Here is a 21284-nt window from a genome sequence, read left to right on the forward strand (position 1 = left end):
AAATAGAGGTGAACATTGAACAGAACCGTTTTTAGTCTCATGAGAAGGAAAATGTTTCTTTGTCAATCTTTTTACCTTCCCTTCATTTTTTTCCATTACTTATGTACACAGTTCTTGCAATGCTATTATAACTAAAACAGTGCAGAGCTGCAGCAATTGTAGATGCAGCAGCAGCCATCTGAAAGTAGTAACGTGAGTAAAATTTGTGGTTTTGCACAAGTTAAACCTTCTGAATAAGACTTTAAATAGTACAACCAATTTGCTTGGAAAAAATACATGCAATACTGAGAGATGAAGTTAAGAGAATCTTATCAAGTAGAGATAGAGCCCCGACAGCATTAAACTAGGATGCTACTTAGTGTCTTTGCTAACTATGGTACATTGTGCAAATTAACTAAAGCAAGAGGCCTTGGGCCCCTTACCAAGGTCAGTCACCTAATAAGAGTGTGAGCCTATCTTAAGAAACTGGTAGAAACTGGTCCTATGGACGGACAAGAGCCAAGGAGCAATGGAATCTGCGCAAAGACAACAGGTCAGCTAGTGGTGATGAGGAAGAGTCATCAATCTTCATCCCCACAACCCCTGACGACCACCACCAGGAGACACTGTGCAAGCGCAGATGGGAGCAGTTTATGGAAATGGAACTAATTTTAATATGAAGCAGGGACAGGTTGTGATTATGTTTAGGCATATTGTGAAACTTCATGCATATGTAACACTTTACTGCATATGACCATGGCAAATTGCCACGTCAGGTGCACACGATTTTGGTGGGACTACCCCCCGTGCTGCCCAGTGCTGAATAAACATACCTACTTTACAATCTTATTGATTGTGGAGTCTGTTTTCCTCAAGTCAATACATATGTGACCTTTAAAGAAGTTTTCAGTTTTCCTTGTGGAAATGCATATAATAAATGTAAGCCTTGAAACAGTCTTATATTGTATGGTTACTTTCCATAAAGTGTTGCTTGCTCCCGTGATGAAGCCGACAATTTCCAGTTTAAACACCACTAACAGCAACTCAAACTTGAGGGAGAGGCAGGTCTGTGGAGTGGTTTTGCATGAACAGTGCGTAAATCAACACACTTCCTGCTCACAAAGCCTCCTTCCATTGTTTTGGTTGAAGGTTCTGTAAAAATTGACTTTTTCTGATCTGAACACAGTCTGGAGTCTCAAGTATTTGAGTAAACTTGATTATTTAACATACAATAGTTAACATGTAAGGTGGTCTCACCTTAGAAAAATAGTATATAGAAAAAAGCATCTGGTAATAGCTAGGAAGGTATCAGCAAACTGGTCCTTTTGACAGAAAAATACTGCGAAGTTACCTCTATGAAGACTATTCACTTCAACAACTGAAAATTTTGTGGAAATAGCATTCTGGGAAAAAATAAACAACAACAACCAAACACCATTCTAAATAACTGTCCACCTACAGATAATATAAACTAGGAAAAAGGTTTTAAAGTACATTTAAGTTAAGGTATTTGTGGAGTTTGGCCTCTGGTTCCAGTTATTACTGAATAGTCTTGTTACAAATTTTCCCTTTCAGGGATACTTATTCAGGTAAATGCTCATCACAACTTGATATGTGCAGAACTTCTGTATTTACTGCTCTGTAATTATCTTCTATGGGAAACCAATGACAAAAATGTTATGAGGAAATGGATCCAAGTGTTTAAGCAAATTCAAATGTCTGGACTGGGAAAAAGCTGGCCTTTCCTCTGAAAAAGTTGGCTCAACAGAGCACTTTAGGTGTGTGCTGCCTTTCAAACATATGGATTAGATTCACTGATGTCAGCAGGACTTTCCACAGTTTAAAATGAGGATCATGTTCAAATCTTTTTCTTTTGGGTCCAACAGACCATTCCCTGTTCTCAAGATTATAAAAAGCATTCCCCAGGAAAAGGAATTGCACTGGGCAACAGGTAGGCTTTAGAGAGTTTGAGTCAGGCTGAACTCAGTGCTGAACTCTGCCAACACTCTTGCAGTCTCTCATGCTCAGGATTAACTTCACCCTCCTGGGCAGCTGCTGAGAATTATTTCCATTCATTATTACAAGAGGAAAGTTTTTTATGTGTGAGCATTTGTGTAACAATCCTTTGCTGTTGAGGCACACTGATGCAGAGCCCAGCCAGGCTGTGAGGTTCTGCTGCCTGAATCTCACCTCCCTATAGTTAGCACTTACATTTGTATGTGTTTTAAACTTCATGAGAAGATTTACTTATCTTACAATGACCATTTACTTGAAATTACCTCTACTGTTTTTTAGCTAAGGTGTAATGCCATGCTAGCTTTCTGAGACAAGATACATGTATGCTGCAATGTAATACATATAAATACATATATATTTTATTTTCCCACATTCCAAAAAAAAATGTAGCAAGCCGATTCATAGTTATGTATCTGGAGAAGGAGAATTGACAGCAACTGTTTTGCCTTTGACCTAGAAGAAAGCTGTGCTGATAGAAGGACTCGTAGGAGAATGAAATAGAGTGCCTAATTGCAAATCGTTATTTATGTTCAAAAACCTTGGCACAGAAGATGCGTGACAATGCAGTCTTAGAGCACTGGATTTCTTTGAAAAACAGACCAGAAGCCTGAAAGGAAAAAATTAGAAAAGTAATTTCTCTGACAAGTTACATAACATTTATAATTTGAGAGAAATCATCAGAAGAGGAAGGTCTCTCCAGCCTTTGTACTTATGGAAAATGAACACAGTTGAAGGGAATAGCAAAGCCCAAGGTATTTATATGTGTTTTCTGGTTGCAGATGGACCAAACCATCTGCAGACATCACTAGAAGGTCATGAGAGACAACACCCAGAGAATGTGTTTTGGTTCAGAAGGCTTGTCCCTGCTGCCATGAGTAACAGATAGCTGCGAACCACTTGGAAGTAAAACTGAAATTTCATTTCACTGAGGCACGCTAAATGAAAGCAAGCCCAGAGGCCCATCTGGAGTGAGCCTTCAGCAAATCCCTCTTTGCCAAATATTCCTACAGGATGGCAGGAGAACACCAGGAGGTGTGAAGGCCCTCAGAACCCTATGACACCACCACTGTGTCACAAGGCGTTGGGTGGCCCAGAGAACAGCACCAGTTGGGGACAGCCCTGAGAAGCATCCCACCATTTGGGGACAGCCTGAGGGCTGCTGCCTAAGCCCCAAGCAGGATGGAGTTTCTGGGGACCACACAGGTAGCCAGCTACTGTGGCACAAAGAAGAGCTGCCTGTTCCCAGACCCAGCCCCCACCAGCACCACCAAGGACTCCTACCAGTCTTACTACCTACCAGGATACCGCCACCTCAGCTCCTGGAGGCCCAGTCTGCTTCACAAAGTGATTTCAGTCCCTCCCGGCTCTGATGAGCCATATAATCCCACTGGGCGGCCACCTACCGTTCTGCCCACATTACGGTCCGCCCTGCACGCGCGCTACAGCATTCGTGACTGGCACCATGCAAACATGGTTCAATTAAAAGGCTCTGAAACCTCCAGGTACTGGGCTGGTAGGCTAAACACGGATTCAGTGCGACTGATGCAAGATAAGGACCAATTGACTTACCAGATGCAAGAAGACAGTAGAAGAAACCTGGGAGAGAGGATCTCCAACATTGATTTCTGGCGATCTGAGCTTGTCTATGAGCTGGAGTGTCTGTTGAGAGAGACCCAAGCCTTGGAAACCGCAAAGAAGCGTCTTGAATGTGCTGCAGATGAAATGCAAGGACCTCTGAAGGTAGGTGTGACACAGCTACTTACTTCACAACTGTGTTGTGGAATGGGTAAAGAAAATAGTTTTCTCTTTGTTTAATACTTCTAGGACTTTCACTATTGTCATCAAGACAGATCTTGGTCAAACATTATTCTCAGTAAGGAAGAAGCCTGGCCACTGTGGTTTTTACATGTACTAGTCAATACATGAACCTGTCAAGACACTTGTATGTCCTCTTTTCCCTCCTTTCTGACACTCCAGGAGGCTGAGTCTCCCTCAGTTACTGGTCCATCAGCTCAGTACCTTCCAGGAGAGCAGAAGATGGACATGTGAGCTGCAGTGTCCTGATATTATATTCTAGCTCTGATTTTTTTTTTTTTTTTTTTGTGATTGCTTAGGGAAAATAACGTTTTCTCTTAAAATGTCATGTCATTTGTGTTATATCTTGAAGTTCTCCAGAATCTTAATGGCAAATTAACTGCAACTGAGAAAGCCACGGTGATGTATGAGCCTATGAATGATGCTAGCAAAAACTCAAAGCATGCAGAAACTAAAGTCAAAGTTATCAAAATCTGGAATCTTGTAGATGAAAGCTGTTTTATCAGAAATGTTTCTATACAGGTACAAGTAGATAACCAAAATTCAGTATTCAATAATGACATTGTGTGTATCTGCATGGATTCAGGCTGACAGGCTGAGGAGGCTTTCTATTTAGGGAACATTTTCTGTTGAAAGGCTTTGTGCCAACTGAACGTGTTTCATTTACTGCTATGGTTCTAAACAAGTGGCTGAGACATTACAAGTAAAGTCAGCCTGCTCAGACAGGTTAACTGGACTCATGACTGTAGCTATGAAACTTCCAAACTTCATCACTAGGTAAGGGAAGACTAGGGGAGGTGAGTTTAAAGGATTTTGCTATGAGTAAGTGTAGAACACAGGTGTTTTAAACCACTTTAAATCAAAGCTGGGACAAGTTGAGATGTAGGCCTTGCTACACAATAATGTGCAGCTAATCAAATGGAAGCTAAGGCAGCTGGCAGTCCCTAAAACATGTATTAACAGTTAAGGAAGAACAAGCCACCAAGACTCATCAGTTGTGTGCAGTGAAGCTACCTCCCTGTTCTGTTTCAGCCTCAATAGCTGGTCATTACTTTATGTGTCAGCTCAGTGGCCCCTGCAGTTTGGCATTTACTCTCTATAATGTACAGAGCCTCTTACAAATGTTCCTTGATTTGCTTGCAGACTGCCCTGGAATGCTTGTACTACCGTGAGAAGCGGAAAGGCATAGACTTGGTTCATGATGATGTGGAAAAGAACCTCATAAAGGTAAGACTGGACTTCCTAGTTTATTTTAATAACTGAGGGAATAACCAAAATCCGACTAAATGCTTATCAGCAAAAGAATTAAAATATTTTCTTTCTTTAGTAGATTTGGAAGACTAAGAGGAGAAAGGAGATGAAACTGGGTTAAACTATGGTTAATGTTCTGTTCACTGTCCCTAGAGCAAGAGGAATAGCCTAGCATCCATGTGAGATCTTGTCTGGTTCTATCTTCTCAGAAGCTATAAAGCAATGTAGAAACAATCCCAGGATTGTTTTCTAGGCCACAGTCTGTAAAATCTCAGCAGTCCTTAGGGTGTAAAGTGCTGGTATAAAATGCTGGTTTGCTGCCTTGCTTTCTCTATACTCTTACTGAACAAAGAACATGAGGATAGTAGTGACTCCTAAATCTTTTAAATAATAATAATAATAATAATGAAATTAATAAAATTTTGCAAAACTTTGAAAGAAATTATATTGGATATATATGAAAACAGAAATATTAGAAATTTATGGTACAATACCATTCTTTTCATTCTCGCCTACCATTCTTTAAGCATTTTTCTGGATTAGAAGATTTCAGAAGGATGTGCAGACCACTTCAATAACTGTTGTTCAGAGCCTACAGTTTGCAACTTGGTGTTTTAGAGTTTCCTGTGAAGACCCAAGGACAAAGGACTATTTTGTCATAACATCAAAGCCAGTTCTAAAGTTGCTGTCATTCCTTCATATACAGTACAAGTACAGAGACAAAACTTGTATTTTTAAATCCAAGCTGTCTTAATCACTTCCAAATAATTTAAAACACTTTATTCAGTTTCAAAATGTATTTGTATGAATAATTTTACACGCTCAGGTAAGAGAGTACCTTGGGCTAAAAGAGGGTTTCTAAAAAGGAAAGAGGATGGAATACCAATAAGGGACTATGAGTACCATGTTTGCATAATTTCCAGTGTGAGATGTTTGAGGTTTTATTTCTTTATTTGAATCTGAGTGGAAACTTGGCTTTGAATTTTTTTGACTAGTATCATAGTTAGGAAGAATTTTATAGTACTTATATTAGGGAGCCTGCTTCTGAAATCAGATATGGTTTTGACCTATTCTTCTATTAACAACGTGTTTGTATTGTAGAACAATGTAGCAGTAATTAGAGAGAATAGTTTAATGGACTAAGGCTCATGATACAAGTATCTTCATTATACCTAAGCCAAGGAAATTTGGCTTTCTCTTTATTAGAATGACTCAATCCATTAAAATCTACAGGCATGTTTGATGTAATATAAAAAGCTATACAAAAACAACTCCAGAGATAAAGCTTTGTAGCACTGAGGAAGAAAGGGAACAAAACTCATCCTTTCTTTATCCATATTACTTTTGAGATATATGAGATGGTTGCAACATCTAGAACGTAGAATAAAAATGGTATATTCACTAAAACAAATAGAGTTTGATGAAAACACTGACAACTGAATATTTTCCACTCTAGGAAGTTGATGTATTCAAGGATTGTCAAGAAATATTGGCAAAACTTGCCCAGAGAATCAATCATCAGTTGGGGTAAGACTTTACATTTAATTCCCGTTTTAAAGATAGGAAGCTGAATTCAGTGTTAGCTGATACCTAATGAAGACTATAAATAGCCAGTGCAAAATCAGAGGCTTAGCTTATTAGATGCTTCTGGCCTTCCACTTCTAATTCTTATGAAGGATAGAACAGTATGTTAAACTACAGAAGAGCAATACCTAGCATTTAAAGCACTAACTGAACCAAGACAATTTACCATCTTCTGTCAAAGATTTCTCCCATCTGCAGTTCTTCAGACTCATTCATATAAGACCACTACAAAGATGAGGGCATCTGTTTTTCAACTGTCTGACTTAAAAAAAAAAAAAAAATGTTGCATTCATAGGGATAAAGAACAATCTCATATAACCACCTGGCTAAGAAATGACAATTTCTGTGATGAGACAAGCCATCCTAGGGTTCTGTTCTGGACAGAAATGAGAACAGGACTCCCATGCCATATTGCCATCCTACAGACTGGAAAGGCAGCATGCTTTCAAACAGCATGAAGTAGATGAAAAACTGGAGTTTCCAAAGGTAACTGTGACACAATTTTTAGAGTTATGTTAAACCTGAAATAATTAAAATAGGGGGCACCAGAATTACAGTTTTGCTATGCCAATGCTGCTGTGTACCACACTGGAGCAAAGTTCAAAGAGAATAAAGGAATTATTTATATTTTTTTTAATTACAAAACTAAATTCAAAAGCAAAATTTTTATTCACAAAAGAAACAGTAGTCTATGCACATCATAAGGTATGAATTGAGTTACAGATTAGAATTGACTTAAATTAATTTTATGTATGTTTATTTTATAGTTAATAATAGTTAAAACTATTCTGAATATAGCCTGTTCTGTTGACTACACTGAACTGATGCAAATTTACAAAGTAATGTTTCTATGACATGACATGATTCTCAAAAGGAACAGGTGAAGTACTCACACACAATGAACATAACATTGTGAAGTACTTGATTATTATATTACCAGAGATAAAGACCTAAGCAGACTTTATAAATTATTGCTCTTATTAATGGCACTCAGAACTCACATGAGTAAGGTGATAACTGCAGCTCACCCCACTACTGTGACATATGAGGCATATGATCTGATAAAGGCTAAGTTCATACCTGATGGCATGAACTCTTTCTGGCTCTTTAGGGCAGCATTTCTGGTTACCTTTCATTCAATTTTGTGACCGTGTCAGACAGACTAGTACTAATGGCAATTTATATTTACATCATGGAAACAGCAATATTTGCAAAAAAGTCAACACATTTGCAGTCTTCCTGATGCACTAGAATGCTGCACTTTGATTTTGTTCATGTTTGATTTACTCCCATTACAGTCCAAAGGCCACATCAGGCCTTCCCTGCTTTAGGAAGAGCCAAGGAGATTAAGTTATTCCAAAAGTTCTTTGTGGGTAAGAAAGCAGTGATGGAGCAACATATTTCTCTCCCACTAAGTGATTTTTTCCCCCCCAAATCAAGAGAGATGGCATACTATAACTCTGCTATGCACTTTTCTTTCTCACAGTTTTGCCAGCATGCAAACTATTACTGAATGCTTATTCGCTTTTGCTCCAAGGCTTTCCTTCATGCCACAAAACAGCTATCTGTTGTTTTTCATACCTGTGGTCAACTGTCATCAAAATGACAAGCATCATTCAATGCACTGAGTTAAATGCTGTTCTTTGGGGAATACTCACGATAGGCTAAAAGGAGAGCAGGAATGAATGGTACAGCAGCTCCCTCTAGTTAAATTACAGTGCAGAGCATTTTCATGCCACTGTAAATGCCAGCAAACTATAAAATGAAGCATTGCAGGGTGCTAATGAAGGCAATTAGCTACCTAGCACAAAAGCATTAAAGACAGTTCGTATTAAGGCAAGACTTTCCCTTCACAGCATCAACAGAGATGCACAGCATGCCCTGGAGCAGGACCTTTCTGACAAAAACTCTGCCCATTTTATTGATGAGAAGTGCTTTAACCTGAGGAACACATCAGACAGCATCAACTTCTACCATGGAGTGGAGAAAGTAGATGGGACGTGAGTATAAGTGGTCACTGTCACCCGCTCTTTCCATGTGCCCCGCTCTAAGCAGGAGGCTGGCTGCAGCACAAGTACTTGCTTATATGTGAAAAGTGATACAGAAGTGGCTTCTCTCTGTGTACGCTTCTGTCTTTCCTTAGTGCAAAATCCTCTGTCACCCTCAGTTATTCCCTGCTTTCTAACAGCTGCCATGGTCGGAGGCCTGGCAGTCTGCAGCACCTATGATGTTCAATGTGCAGTGAGCTGTACGTTTCAGAGAAGACAATCCTTTACAACTGTGTTGCAGCTGACTCCTAGCCTTCAAACTGTTTCATGCAGATACCTCCCTGTGGTATTGATTTATAATCTGTGGCCTTCAGGTTTCAAAACCACAGAAAATCAAAGCAAAATCCAGCTAAGGTGTGCAGTTAAGTGCAATGGGGTGAACTGCGTGCAAGTGTACACCAAGGACTATATAGATACTTTTTTTCTTTTGGAAATTAGGCCATCAAGATACAGAGGTACATATTAAATAGTATGACCAGAAAAGATTTGGCATAGTTTAGCACTACTGACTGAATTAAAATTTCCCAATTATAAACAGTTTTAAAACTTTATCAGTAGTTGCCTTATCAACACCTGCATCCAATCCTGAAGCAACAGCAGTGGGAAAACAACTTGCAATAGAGGGCAGTGTTTTTGTGTTGATGACTTGCTAGTTCCCTTCTCACTCTTTAGCATAGCAGTATCTGAATGGTGAATGTACTCTACAATCTCAAATGATGGCGACTCTGTCTTCTTGGACAGAGAAGGGAAATTCCTTGTTATTTGTTTACTTATATTCTGCTTTTCATTAAATGATCACCTAATTCATTACTGAAATAAGGGAACATCTGAGAGAAACTTGGCAAGCATTCTGCTGACTCTAGTAACACTACCTACTTTCAGGATTAGCAATGAATAAAAATATTTTTGTCAACTCTAGTAAAAAAGGAGATTCATGTGGATAAATTTAACAACCCTTTTACTTTCTAACTAACCATAATCCAAGGCAATGCCATTTTTCATTAACATTTTACTGAAATCATTTGGCAGACTGAGACATATCTGCAGCACTCAGGAGCAGAGCAGGTGCTTTCTGCTTGAGTCATTCACCAAAGTCAGCCAGATAAATTAGTCTGGAAAAACGTTAAAGAACAGATTAAGTACTAAATATTTCAAACAGTCAAGATGAAAACCTTCTTGGAAACTTTATTTTCTGATCAGAAAATGAGTATAATCCAGGAGACCAAAAAGATGAAGACAAAAAAAAAAAAAAAAAAAGAAAGAAAGAACAAATGTCCTGCAGAAAGTACACTGAGATCATTTGGATAAATAGTTGTAAACACTGTCAGCTCAGGTTTAATACACTGATTTATGCACTCTACTATGAAATCATGTCGGGTGCATGAAATTTTTCAGGGCAACTGCCTAAATGAATGTGTAGCACTAAGGATTTCTTAAACGATTTAGGAAGATCGGTGCTCAGTTTGGAGAGAGAGGAATGCCCTATGAAAAACTGAAAAAAAGGCCACTTAGAAAACAAGCACTGGCAATTTTTATTTATTTATTTTTTTGCCTCTTTTAGTATTAATTTTCAGTGTTAAATTAAAATCTAAATAAAGTAATTGTGAGACTCGAAAAATGGTGACTTATCCATGCAGAGTTTAATGTGCAGGCATAGTTCTTAGAAGGAAGTTTTGTGTGGAGAAGGAACTCTAAAAGTAGGCAGAAGTTTGTCTCAGCCTTTCAGCTGGTAACTAAAACATATGGATCTTTCCATAAAACATGCTAAATATTTCTGGTTGAAGGGCAAAGTGATCTAGTAGGCTAAGCAATGCATTAAATGGGGTTGTGAATTTAACTCCAAAGAGGGTAGCTTATGTTCCACCACTTTTCAAGCTGGGGGCTCAGGTGGCAAGTTCAGAGTCCCACAGACTCCCAGGTTGGAAAAATCTGAGTCTGGGATTTAGGTTCAACTAATTATGATATTGAAGGTCATCTGTGAAGGCTGAGCATGAAACCGAGCATCCCAAAATTTGTTTGGCTACAGGATATTGCAGAGGGAACATTCATGGGTGGTATTTTCAGTGCTGGAACCCTACATTCAGTTTTTCTCTCTCTATTCGTAGACTTTTCCATAACAATGCCATTTCTGTATGTCCCATAGATACTGAAAATTTAACAATAATAGGCCTGTATGTTAAAGCAGAAATGTTCATTATAATACATGGAAAAGTAAGAGGATGAAAATACTCCAAATGATAGAGATGGAGAGTGATGGAGCTGGGAGAAAATTCCTTTTTCCTTCCTCCTATCCTAGCTCAGTCAGTGCCTTATCCGTTTTCCTGCTACCATTCATTCTGATGATGAAAGCTACTAGGAGGCCTGAACTACTTGCTTTATTGTGTAGGTTATATATATCTCATGAGGCAGGGCTGCTCTGACAGCAGACCAGAAGTGTTGCCTAACAATCCTTCTCTTGTGGTTTCTTTTTCATTTTCCTCGGGTTCTCACGTCATCTGGTAGTTGGTGACACACAACTCAGTTTCCCAGGACAAAGGCTTTGGGTTCATGAAAGTAAACAGTATTTGAATCTATTATGATGGTGTGCAATGGACAGGAGATCATGTGTTGGGAATTGGCACAAAGGGCGTGGACATGAGTCTGTGGAACAGTTGTTCGATCTCAGCTTGTTTTAAGCAACCAAGAGTAGGCCTCAGCAAACCCCATGGCCTGCTGTAGCTGAGCAAACCAAGCTAACAGGGCAACTATGAGAAGTTCCCACGACAGTGTTCCCACGTCGCCCAATTGAGGAATTCAGAAAAATATTGTTACCAGCAGCTGGCTTCAAGGACAAGGTATATGTGTCTGCTAATCACAAGGGGGTTGTTTTCTTGCAGGTGGGGTTGTTTTCTTGTAGTTGTTTGTCTGAGTGCTTTTGACCAATAATCTTGTGTGAAACACTGTCCGCCCCTGTTAAGTTCACTATAAAAGTTAGGCTATTCAGGCAATAAAATGGAGCATGATCTGACTCTACTGGTGTCTGTCGTGCTTTCGGCTGTGCTTCCTGCAATGCGCTCTAACAATCATGTTAAATTATCTAATAATCAATTAAGGCCACAAGCACTCTTAAACTTGAAACAAAGAAATGAGTCAAATTTCATTTGACATATAGCAGGTATGAACTCAGACAACCACCTAGTCTGTTAAAGGCTGGAAGAAGCTGCATTGCTGACATTCTTACTTGATCCCAAATAAATATATTTTTAAGCATCACTATACATATACAGCAAAACATAAACTTACTGTGGAGTTGATGTCAGAGGCAGTGAGACCTTTAGTTAGCAGCTATACAAATATTGCCTGGAAAATGAAGATTTTGCTGGGGATTAATATAATTTAATTATCCAACTTTGAGGAAATTAGAGATTTTCATTCTCTGTCCAAAACAATTTTTTCTACAATCTTCAAGCAAGCCATTGGAACTCTGTAGAAGCAACAGCTCTCCAAAATCTCAGTGTGAACAAATCTTTGCTGTATATGAAATCATGTGAAACAGAGAAGAAAGAAAAAAATGCATATGAAACCCATAAAATCATCTGATGTATGTGCTTGCATAGTTTGTACAATTCAGTGGATGGACACTTAATCTCAGTGTAATTGCCAATTAATAGAAGATAGCTCACCTAAGCTTTTACTTCTATTTTCCTTACTAGTGTTTCAGTTCCTGTAACATGGGCTAAATTCAGTGAAGACAATATCAGATGCTCTCAGCATGCAAGGGCCAACTCTGTCAAGCTCCGTGAGGACACAGAGGTTGGACTGGAGAGCACATCTGAGGAGATGTGGAATCAATTCGTCAGCACCAACTTGGCCTTCAATAATCGCATTGCCGAAGTAGCTGATGCAAAGAACAAACTCCAAGCACAACTGGCCAAGGTAAGATTTACTAAGGGTTGGCAGCTGCGTATTATCTTAGTTGTACCTGAAAGGCAGAAATCTTCTCTAGAATTTACATTATTCCCGAATAAGCACCTCCCCAAAAGTCATGGCTGCATTAGCCATGACTTTTGCATTACCTTTTTGCAAACAATGCACTTGAATCACAGCAGAAGAGCTCACTCAAAGATGAGCAGACTTGACAAGGTGACAAAGTTTTACAAGAAACCACACAATATCTGCCCTAAATGGAGAGTCAGTGTGATTATGTTCATTTGCAACTTACATGTCCAAAGTGGGGAAAAATATCTTAGATGGCTTTTTTTTTTCTGTTTTTCATTTATTGAGGATATTCCCTGGTGATTTCCTGATCAAAGAAAAGTACACAAACTACTTGGGGAGTAGGGGTGTTAAACAGCGAAATAACTTTGGAAAGCAAATAAATAAAAAGTCCCACAAAGAGTATCACGACTTCTTTCCTTTAGAGGAAAAAGATTAAGTTTTTGCACTTTCATTTTGCTGCAGCAAATGAAAAGTCCTGAATTTAAAAATACTTATATTCAAAATGTCATTAGTCTGTCTCTGAACCTAAGTTCCAAGTTTTTTTCCACCTTTTAATAAAACACTTCCACATCTTTAACAAGAATTTTTGCCTGGTTGTGGTTGAAAACAGTCAACTCAGTTGAGTGGGTCAGACAGTTAACTTTTCAAACGTTTGTTCTGTCTTTGTTTTCACATGGTAAAATGCAGAAATGGAAAAGGAGACCTGTATTAAATCCTACCTGTATTACTTTTTCATTCAATTTTCACTGAAAAATGTGACATGTTGGAAGTGTATTAGTTGAGTTCTGAAACATAGTCTGAAGTTAGCAAGAGGTGTTGCCTTTGTACTGACAGATAAAATCTTGTTAAGCGATCAAGTCTCACTGTGTTACTTTTATATGACTTCAGGGTTCACTAAGTTCTTCCATTTAGAATCCTTCTCTTATAGAGGAGACTCATGTTCACTCGTTTGTTTCAATGCACATTTGGAAACAATAGAGTTTTCCTGCCATTCTATTTGCCATAAGTAGTTTAAGATGTTTTCAGTTTATTTTTAGGGACTTTTTGGAAAGTGCAAACCAACTAGCTAAATATGTATGAAGTCACAGCACATAAAGTAATGTTTTTTTCTATTTTTTCCTTCTTATAAAGCATAAAAGATACTGAATGTAGTTTTTGTGTGGTTTGGAACTTACACAAATGAAGCACTTTATCCCTGAATTGGCCATCCAGGTTTCTCATGGATTTAATCTATGAACATTTGTTTCACATTTTCCATTGGCATTTTCTAGTGCTTTTGAGTGTCCTTTTTGTAAAAGAATGTACAGCATAAGGTAGCACAGGGAGTACATATGGAACCACAAAGTGCATTGTGAGTTATCAACCTACTACAAAAGATTTGGTCACGAAGTTCAGCTGACACAACCTAACTGCTGACAACTTGTACATAAGGGAAGAAAAACTGACTTGTGTCCCTACGCTATCCACACCATTAAATTGCAATAATAAACAAACTGGAGAAACTGAAGTAATCACATTTGTATAAAGAATATTTAGTTTGTGTCATACACACAGATAAAAAACATCATACAAATTTGCACTCTATGAACTGCTGTTTTTACTGCTGAGTTGTGTAGTGATAGCACATATGTAGCAGAGAGATCTTCATCTCAAACTCCACAGTAATGTAGTTATATCAGAATAACAAAATGCTGGAAGAAAACTGCACAAGCTAGTGAGGAATAATTCAGGCTGGTCAGTGTTGTCAATTTTGAAGGAAAGGTAATGGTTTTGTTTTCATTCACCATGCAGCTTCCACAGGCTGTCGCTTCCTGAGGAACTGAGTAAAAATTATTCTCGGGTCTTCTGGATAACAGAAGAGGGCTAAGGGCCCTTCTTAGTCTACCAGTATCCACACTATAATGTGGGTGTCTAGTTTTGATTTTTGATTGCAACCTACAGGTCTATACATGGCAGAAGCCAAAAGCATGGAGTAACTATGAAAAGAAAAATGCCATGGCTTTATTGAGCAAAAGCATTGCTGGTTAAGCTGTGGATGAGGTTATATGATAGAAATCCTACTATTTCTCTTGCTCGTGATGATACCTTAAAAACACAAGAGCAAAGAGAAATAAAACAAGGGAAGAAGTGAGTAAGGAGTGAGTACTCATTTAACAGCCATCTATAGCTAAGCATAGCAGACTACATTTTCTTCTTTCTCCTGGCTTGCAGTATAGCCTGTAACACTCAGAGAAAAAAGTACTGCTAGGGTATTTTAATAAGACAGCCAACAGTGTGGCTGGGACCCAAGGCTTTCCCTTAAACTCTACTACATTTCTGTTCTTCCTTTGGGATGTGATAATAGTCAAATGCAGCTAAACTATGGTTCCTGTTCCTTTCACATCTAATAGCAACCAGACAATGGGTGCCACAATTTTTTTTTTTGCATTTAGAAAATGAATCATTCTTTCAAAGGCTGTCTTTGCACTGACTTCTCAAGCAATGAATGCTGCTATTAGAGACCTCCTTCCCTCTGCAAAACTCTTCTCATAGCTAAACAGTCTACCTCCATGAATTGACAGAAGAGTGAGCATAGAAAAGGTATGCTGTCTTGGAAAAATGAAAAGTTTTATATTTAATGAGGTCTGGAGCCCATTTCTGAATGAAAAAATGTTTTTCTGCTTTGTGAAACAACCAAATCTCTTCCAGACAAAAAGGCTATACAGGGAACCTCCTACAACCATTTGTTTCTAAAATCTGTACCCTCAGAATGGAAAGAATAAAAAAAAAGTATACATAAAAGAGTAAACACTATGACTATGTGGTCAAAAAATTACCACATATTGAAATAGCATATTTTCTTCTGTTTATGTCACTTGCACATAAAAGATCAGCTGGCTAAGATTATGAACCAAATGTCCAGTGCCTCAGCTTGTGTTCCACTACATTTTCTTTAACAACATAGAGGACCAGGTGGAATATTTTTTGTCTTAGTTGTAGATTTCATCTACTGGCTCTGGAAACATTTTGTTATCCTTTGGAAGTAAACCTTTTGTAAAAACTTGGAAAATCTGGGATCCATACACTGAGTTAGTGTCTGTGATTGATACTGTGGTGGAGATGCATGCTGTGGTTAGCATTTGCACTTAAAATGTTGTACATTTATGTACCTAAAATGTTTCTCCTAGCCTGAGTTTTTTTCATATTTTGTTTATATTGCAGGGATATATAATGGTGAATACCAGTCAAACTAATTCCACCCTTTCATTGAGTTATTTTAAAAAATAACATCCCATATGGAAAACCCCTGTTTATTTTTCTTCTGCTAGTTAAAAAAATAAAATCTCCCTTATTAGAGGAGTTCTATGTCACTTGGCCACAGCATGATAATGCCTACTCGTATACCTATCTTGCTATCACAGCAGAAAAACAACTCTGTTAGTCTTCACATGTGCAAAAGTACATATGCACCTCCATCCACTGCCAGTGGATGGACTTTGACTGAAGCTCAAGAAATAATATTTATCCAAAAATAAAGTGGGTGACATTATACATGCCTGGGTCATGACTGTAGCGACAAAAGGCCAGCCCCCGTTTCGGGGATGGGAAGCATCAAGGAACAGTTAGCACCCAACTCCCTTTGTCAGAATCCTTTAATATTTACATGAAAACAGTTCACATACTCTACATACATGTGTTCTGTGCTGTAGGGATATGCCAGAAGGAGGGAATGACTGTTTCTGTCAGAGGGGTAGGACCACAAGACAACAAAGTCTAGTCATGGATAAATTGCATTAAAAACAGTAATACCAAGTGATACATGGAACAGAGGTGTATCAGTGAAGTGTGAGATCTCTGTTCACCATGTAGACTGTCCTTACAGCCACACTTTTATGATCCTAACTTTCTCTGCAAGAATGCCATTGCTTCAAACCTGTTTAGGAAAAGGCACTACCAAAAGGAACATGGAGATTGATTTTGTAATAGTCCATTAGAACATTGTTGTATTGCCGTTCTCAACTGGTAAATAGCCTCTCTCTTCCTGCCTTTCTTTCCTTTGCTTGATGACGGTATTGTATCACACACAAGATTATGTGAACAGAGTGCTACTTCTTTATTGCTTGGAAAACAATCAACTAGAAAAAAATACAGGAATGAACAAGATTTACTTAGTTCTGAATTTATGCAGGCAAACTAAGAAATATCACATGGAGATTGCTATACATGTACCTGTTATTTTTCAGAGCTAGGATTTTCTCCTTAGTGGACATTTGCACGTGTTGCATCATGTATCTTCTTTCCTGCATGCTGTTGCCTGCAGGGCTGCTTTACAGAGCTGCTGTGCAGGAGAATTGTTGGGGAGACATTCTAGTTCACAAGTGCCTGGTAACAGTTATGCTATCGAAGGCTCTGTGTGGACGCTCCCTAGCATTCTTTCCAGCTCTTCTTCCTCCTCCTAAAACAAAAAAATACCACATTTATATTAAAAAAAAAATATATATATATATATATATATATATATAAAGAAGAACAGTATCTATTATTACATCTGTTTAGTTTTACTGTAGGATATTGTCTTCCTTTATGTCCAGCTAAATATGTTCTTTTTACTGTAAGACACACAGAACGTCTCAATGCAATGAAGGTATTCTGTTGTTTTTACTTCTATCAAGCATTATGCCAGGAGTTTTGCCAGGACCTTCTCCATCAATGACATAATGTCTCCATTTCATGTTACAAACTACAAGTCTGAGTAATGACTACACAGCAGTCCGTCTGCTTTTATAAGTATTTTGTCTGCTACTAGTAGTTCTTTCTAGTGGATTTGTACCTCAGTTTCTACCATGTTCTTGCACCATTTACCCTGAATTATTGACACACAATTAAATAGCAGATCCCAAGAACATTCCTGTTGCAACCGATTGAGGTACTGTCACAGCATTTAGCCTTGTTTCCCACTACAGAGCATCCACATGGCATATTTAGAAACACATGAACAAAACACATTCTTCAGAGAAAGACTTCGTATAGTTTGTCTTAACTATATACAGTTCCCAATTCAGTTAAGGTCAAGGGATGCACCTAAGAACTCTTCCTGGCAGGCATTTGATAAACAAACCTGAAAAAGATATTTAAAGAGCAGTGGAGCAAAAACTCCAACAATCAAATGCATGACACAGCCTTTGCTTCTTTTTCTTATCTAAATCAGTCCAAACAAGACCAAATACTTTCAATTTTTCATCATCAGACAATGCACAAGGAGGAAAACACACATGCACTATCATTTTATAGTACATATCACCTGCTCCACTGCATTTTTTAACAATAAATCTACACTAATTTGCATTTAGCTAAAGGAATGCTTTAGTGACTTACAGATGTCTTGTCTTGTGTTAGAGCAGCTATGTTTTTACCCTTTATTCTACTTGGAGTTTGGTCTGAGTGTCAGTACTGAATAGGCTCCAAGTTCAGATCAGGTTTCCAAGTCAGCACAAGGAAAGTCTCCAAAGAGCATTGTTTGTCAGTGATTCGTACTTGCCTTTTTACATTCTCAGTCCAGCTGCTGTCTGCTCTCACTGTTACTCCATTGATGTATTCAGGAAACCATCTGAGTTCTCTTCACTTTGGATTTTCATCACCTGCTATTTGGCTTTTCCTGCCTGCCACTTCTTTGTGTGAGGCTGGCTGGTGAGGCTGACAGCCTCCAAGTCTATCAGAAGAGACTTGAATAGGGGAACAGTAAAAAGGGATTGAAGTGCTTTTATACGGCTTTGAACATTAATCTACTGAATGCAGAAAGGAAATGCTGTCCTTAAAAACTTGCTTTATAAGTTTCCCCATCTAGTTCATGATACAGCTTCCATGCAGAATTATCCCCTTCCCACTTAGTTTGATTGCCACTGTAAAGATGGCAAATTGTCTCAGTCCTCTAGAAAAAAAATCAACCAAAGTACATGGAAGCAAGGGTGTGGTATAAAGCATTCCTTACTGCAACTCCTAGAAGTCATCACTCTTACTGCCTTACTAGTCATAGTCTTACTGCCTAGAAGTCATCACAACTGCAAGAATGCTTAAAGGATTGGAAAGCAGGCATTTGCTTGAATAAGTTCCTCAACTTTCTCCATAGCAGGCTGAAAAGGATGACGTTAGTAGCACTAGATGACACCACTTTATTTAGCTTATCCAAATAACTGTTGTGTAGGGCAGAGAATTTGCTAAATCCACAAATATGTATACAGAAGACAAAAGAATTATAATAGAAGACTCTTTGCTTGAGCAGACAAAAACAAAGAAGAATTGGTGGCCAGACAAATCCAGATGGAAAACATAAACCCTTATTTTTCAGAGCAAAGGAATTCATCACTGCAACAGCTTACCACAGATAGGTTGCTTCATTAGCACCAGGAATCAGGATCACTGTTCTCCCTGAAAGCTCAGCTCTTTCTACAGGCACAGGCTTATGAAGAGGAATTACTGCAGGACTGCCTAACATCCTGCAGGCAGTGCAGGCAGCTAGATTACTAAAACTTCCTTCTCACCCTGAGATTGAATATTTCCTATTTCCATTTTGGTCCCAACTTCACAAGTCTGTCATTAATTCTTCTTACTTGATTCTGGGATTAATCAAGGTCATAACAATGTGAGGTTCATCCAGAATTTGGATGGCAGAACCCTAGAAATATGAGGTGCTGGAGGCAAAAGACGAAGAGTCCTGGCTGGCTCATTGGCCAGGGTTAGCGCCCAAACCAAGGAAGGTGTTACAGCTCCGCTGTGTTTCATTGTCACTGGGCTCCCAGTGGATGTGGTTGTTTGGGGATGGAAATGTTCTGTAAGAGTCTAATCACAATGTATAACTCTGGTCAGACTCAGAGCTTTTCTAGAACCTGATTTTTAGGTGAATAGAAAATATAGCCTATGGAATACAATGTAGGAGATAGTGATATGGCACCTTCATGCCTCACTGCAAGAAACATTCAATTTATGACAAGAAAAATTATGGTAAATATATTTTACATCTGATGTAAACTGTACACAATCTTTAGGAAAAGTAATAAAACCTTTAATCATGGTGCCAACCCCTCATTAGTATGTTTGCATCTGTTTTCCATAAAGTTAATATTAACATAAGTATTTACCTTGGCCTCACTCTCCTGGAAATACCCAATAGGACAGGATGTTTACACGCAATAGCTCTGAGAATCAGTCAGACCAGACAGCAAGTGACCTGTCTATGTAGCCCACTATTTATACCATGCCTAAACACCAGATTATCTCAGCGAGCACCATGCAAGACAGAACACCTGCACTCTGCTCAGAAGCATTTGTATGCTCAGAGGCAGAGCTGCCCAGCACCACCCTTCCTGCAAGGTTTGCTATTCCTCTACCTGGGAGCACAGGGATCAGAAACATTCTGGAAAAACAGATACATGTTTAGAAAACCATGAAAAAATAACCACCTACTCCAAAAAACAAGAAACCATGATTCTGAGTATTTCCATTCAGTTCACTGAGAACATATGCTCTTAAAAACAGTTTCCCCTGCTCTTTTTTCTTTTTTTCTTTTTTCTTTCTTTTTAACCCCTAGGGTCTGAAAAGTCAGTGTACTACATCAACATATGATGGAAATTAACTCTTGCCTTTTTGCTTGATATATTTTACTCTATACCTGAAGAACCTACAGAATTCTTTTTTAGTAAGCTACTCCATCTCTTAAGCAGGTCACCCTCTCAGATGTTCCATCCCTCACACAGTATTTTTTATTACATTTAAATTTATTTATAAATTAAATCAACCAACCTTTCCTGTCTTAGCAACTACTGAATATGTTTATATGGTGGCTAGACAAAAATATGGAATACATTTTATACTCAAACCATTTACTTCTAATTCAAAGAATAAACCTACTTACATATATAACTAGCATAAAACACAGGATGAAAACCAGGAAAACCTCAGTGGCAGTAGAACAAGGAACTGCCTACCAGCCTCTGAAAGAATTTTCAAAATACGCATCTGTGAAATTCTAAGAGGAGCCTGCCTATGGCTGTTGAAAAGGCCTTGCTCTGAACAGGGCCATAAAGAACTCCTGAAGTCAGACAGGCAGTGCCCACCCAAGCTGCATAAAGGAGAGGGGAGGCAGGGCTGTGAGCAGGAGCATGCATATAGGAGAGGGAGCACCTTCCCCATGGCACTCTCCCCACGTAAGGCATTCATCTCAGACCCTGATGTATCCTCACGTAAATTTTATGCATGTTTTTTTTGCCACTTTCTTCTCTTCCTTATTTTATGTCTTAAAACCTGAGTCACTTACAGTTACTCGTGCCTGTTCCTGGTGGCTGGGTATACACTTAAGCTTATTGTTTAATATTGGAACCTGTTGAACGATTAACAAAGAGTGACTCAGAATTGGTTGGGAAGGTGTGTGCTGGTTGGTGTAAGCAGCTCAAACTTGCCTGGAAAAACCTGTTTGAAGGAGGAAATAATTATTTAAGCTGGGACTACATACACATTAGACTGTTACCTACAAACCGAGAAGTTACAGGTGCAAACTAAGGCACTAACTTGAAAACAAAAGTAGATTTCTGTCTCCTAAAATGGTTGCGTCATCTCACAAAATCATAAAGACTTGCGTAG

At 38.6% G+C, this 21284-nt stretch overlaps 1 protein-coding gene across 1 annotated transcript in view; it reads left to right on the top strand.

The window, feature by feature from the left end:
• Window positions 1-3174: 3174 nt before the first annotated feature.
• Window positions 3175-21284, top strand: part of TEKT5 (tektin 5) — a gene marked incomplete at both ends in the record, with an annotated part of 29230 nt that continues 11120 nt past the window's right edge. Inside the window, 5 exons of the mRNA XM_082772765.1 lie at window positions 3175-3735; window positions 4954-5037; window positions 6518-6588; window positions 8502-8645; window positions 12386-12608. Coding sequence (XP_082628891.1) covers window positions 3175-3735; window positions 4954-5037; window positions 6518-6588; window positions 8502-8645; window positions 12386-12608 — 1083 coding nt within the window. The remainder of the gene's footprint in view (window positions 3736-4953; window positions 5038-6517; window positions 6589-8501; window positions 8646-12385; window positions 12609-21284) is intronic.

This window comes from Aythya marila (assembly GCF_965140915.1).
Source record: "Aythya marila genome assembly, chromosome: 15".
In the NCBI taxonomy this organism is placed as follows: domain Eukaryota; kingdom Metazoa; phylum Chordata; class Aves; order Anseriformes; family Anatidae; genus Aythya; species Aythya marila.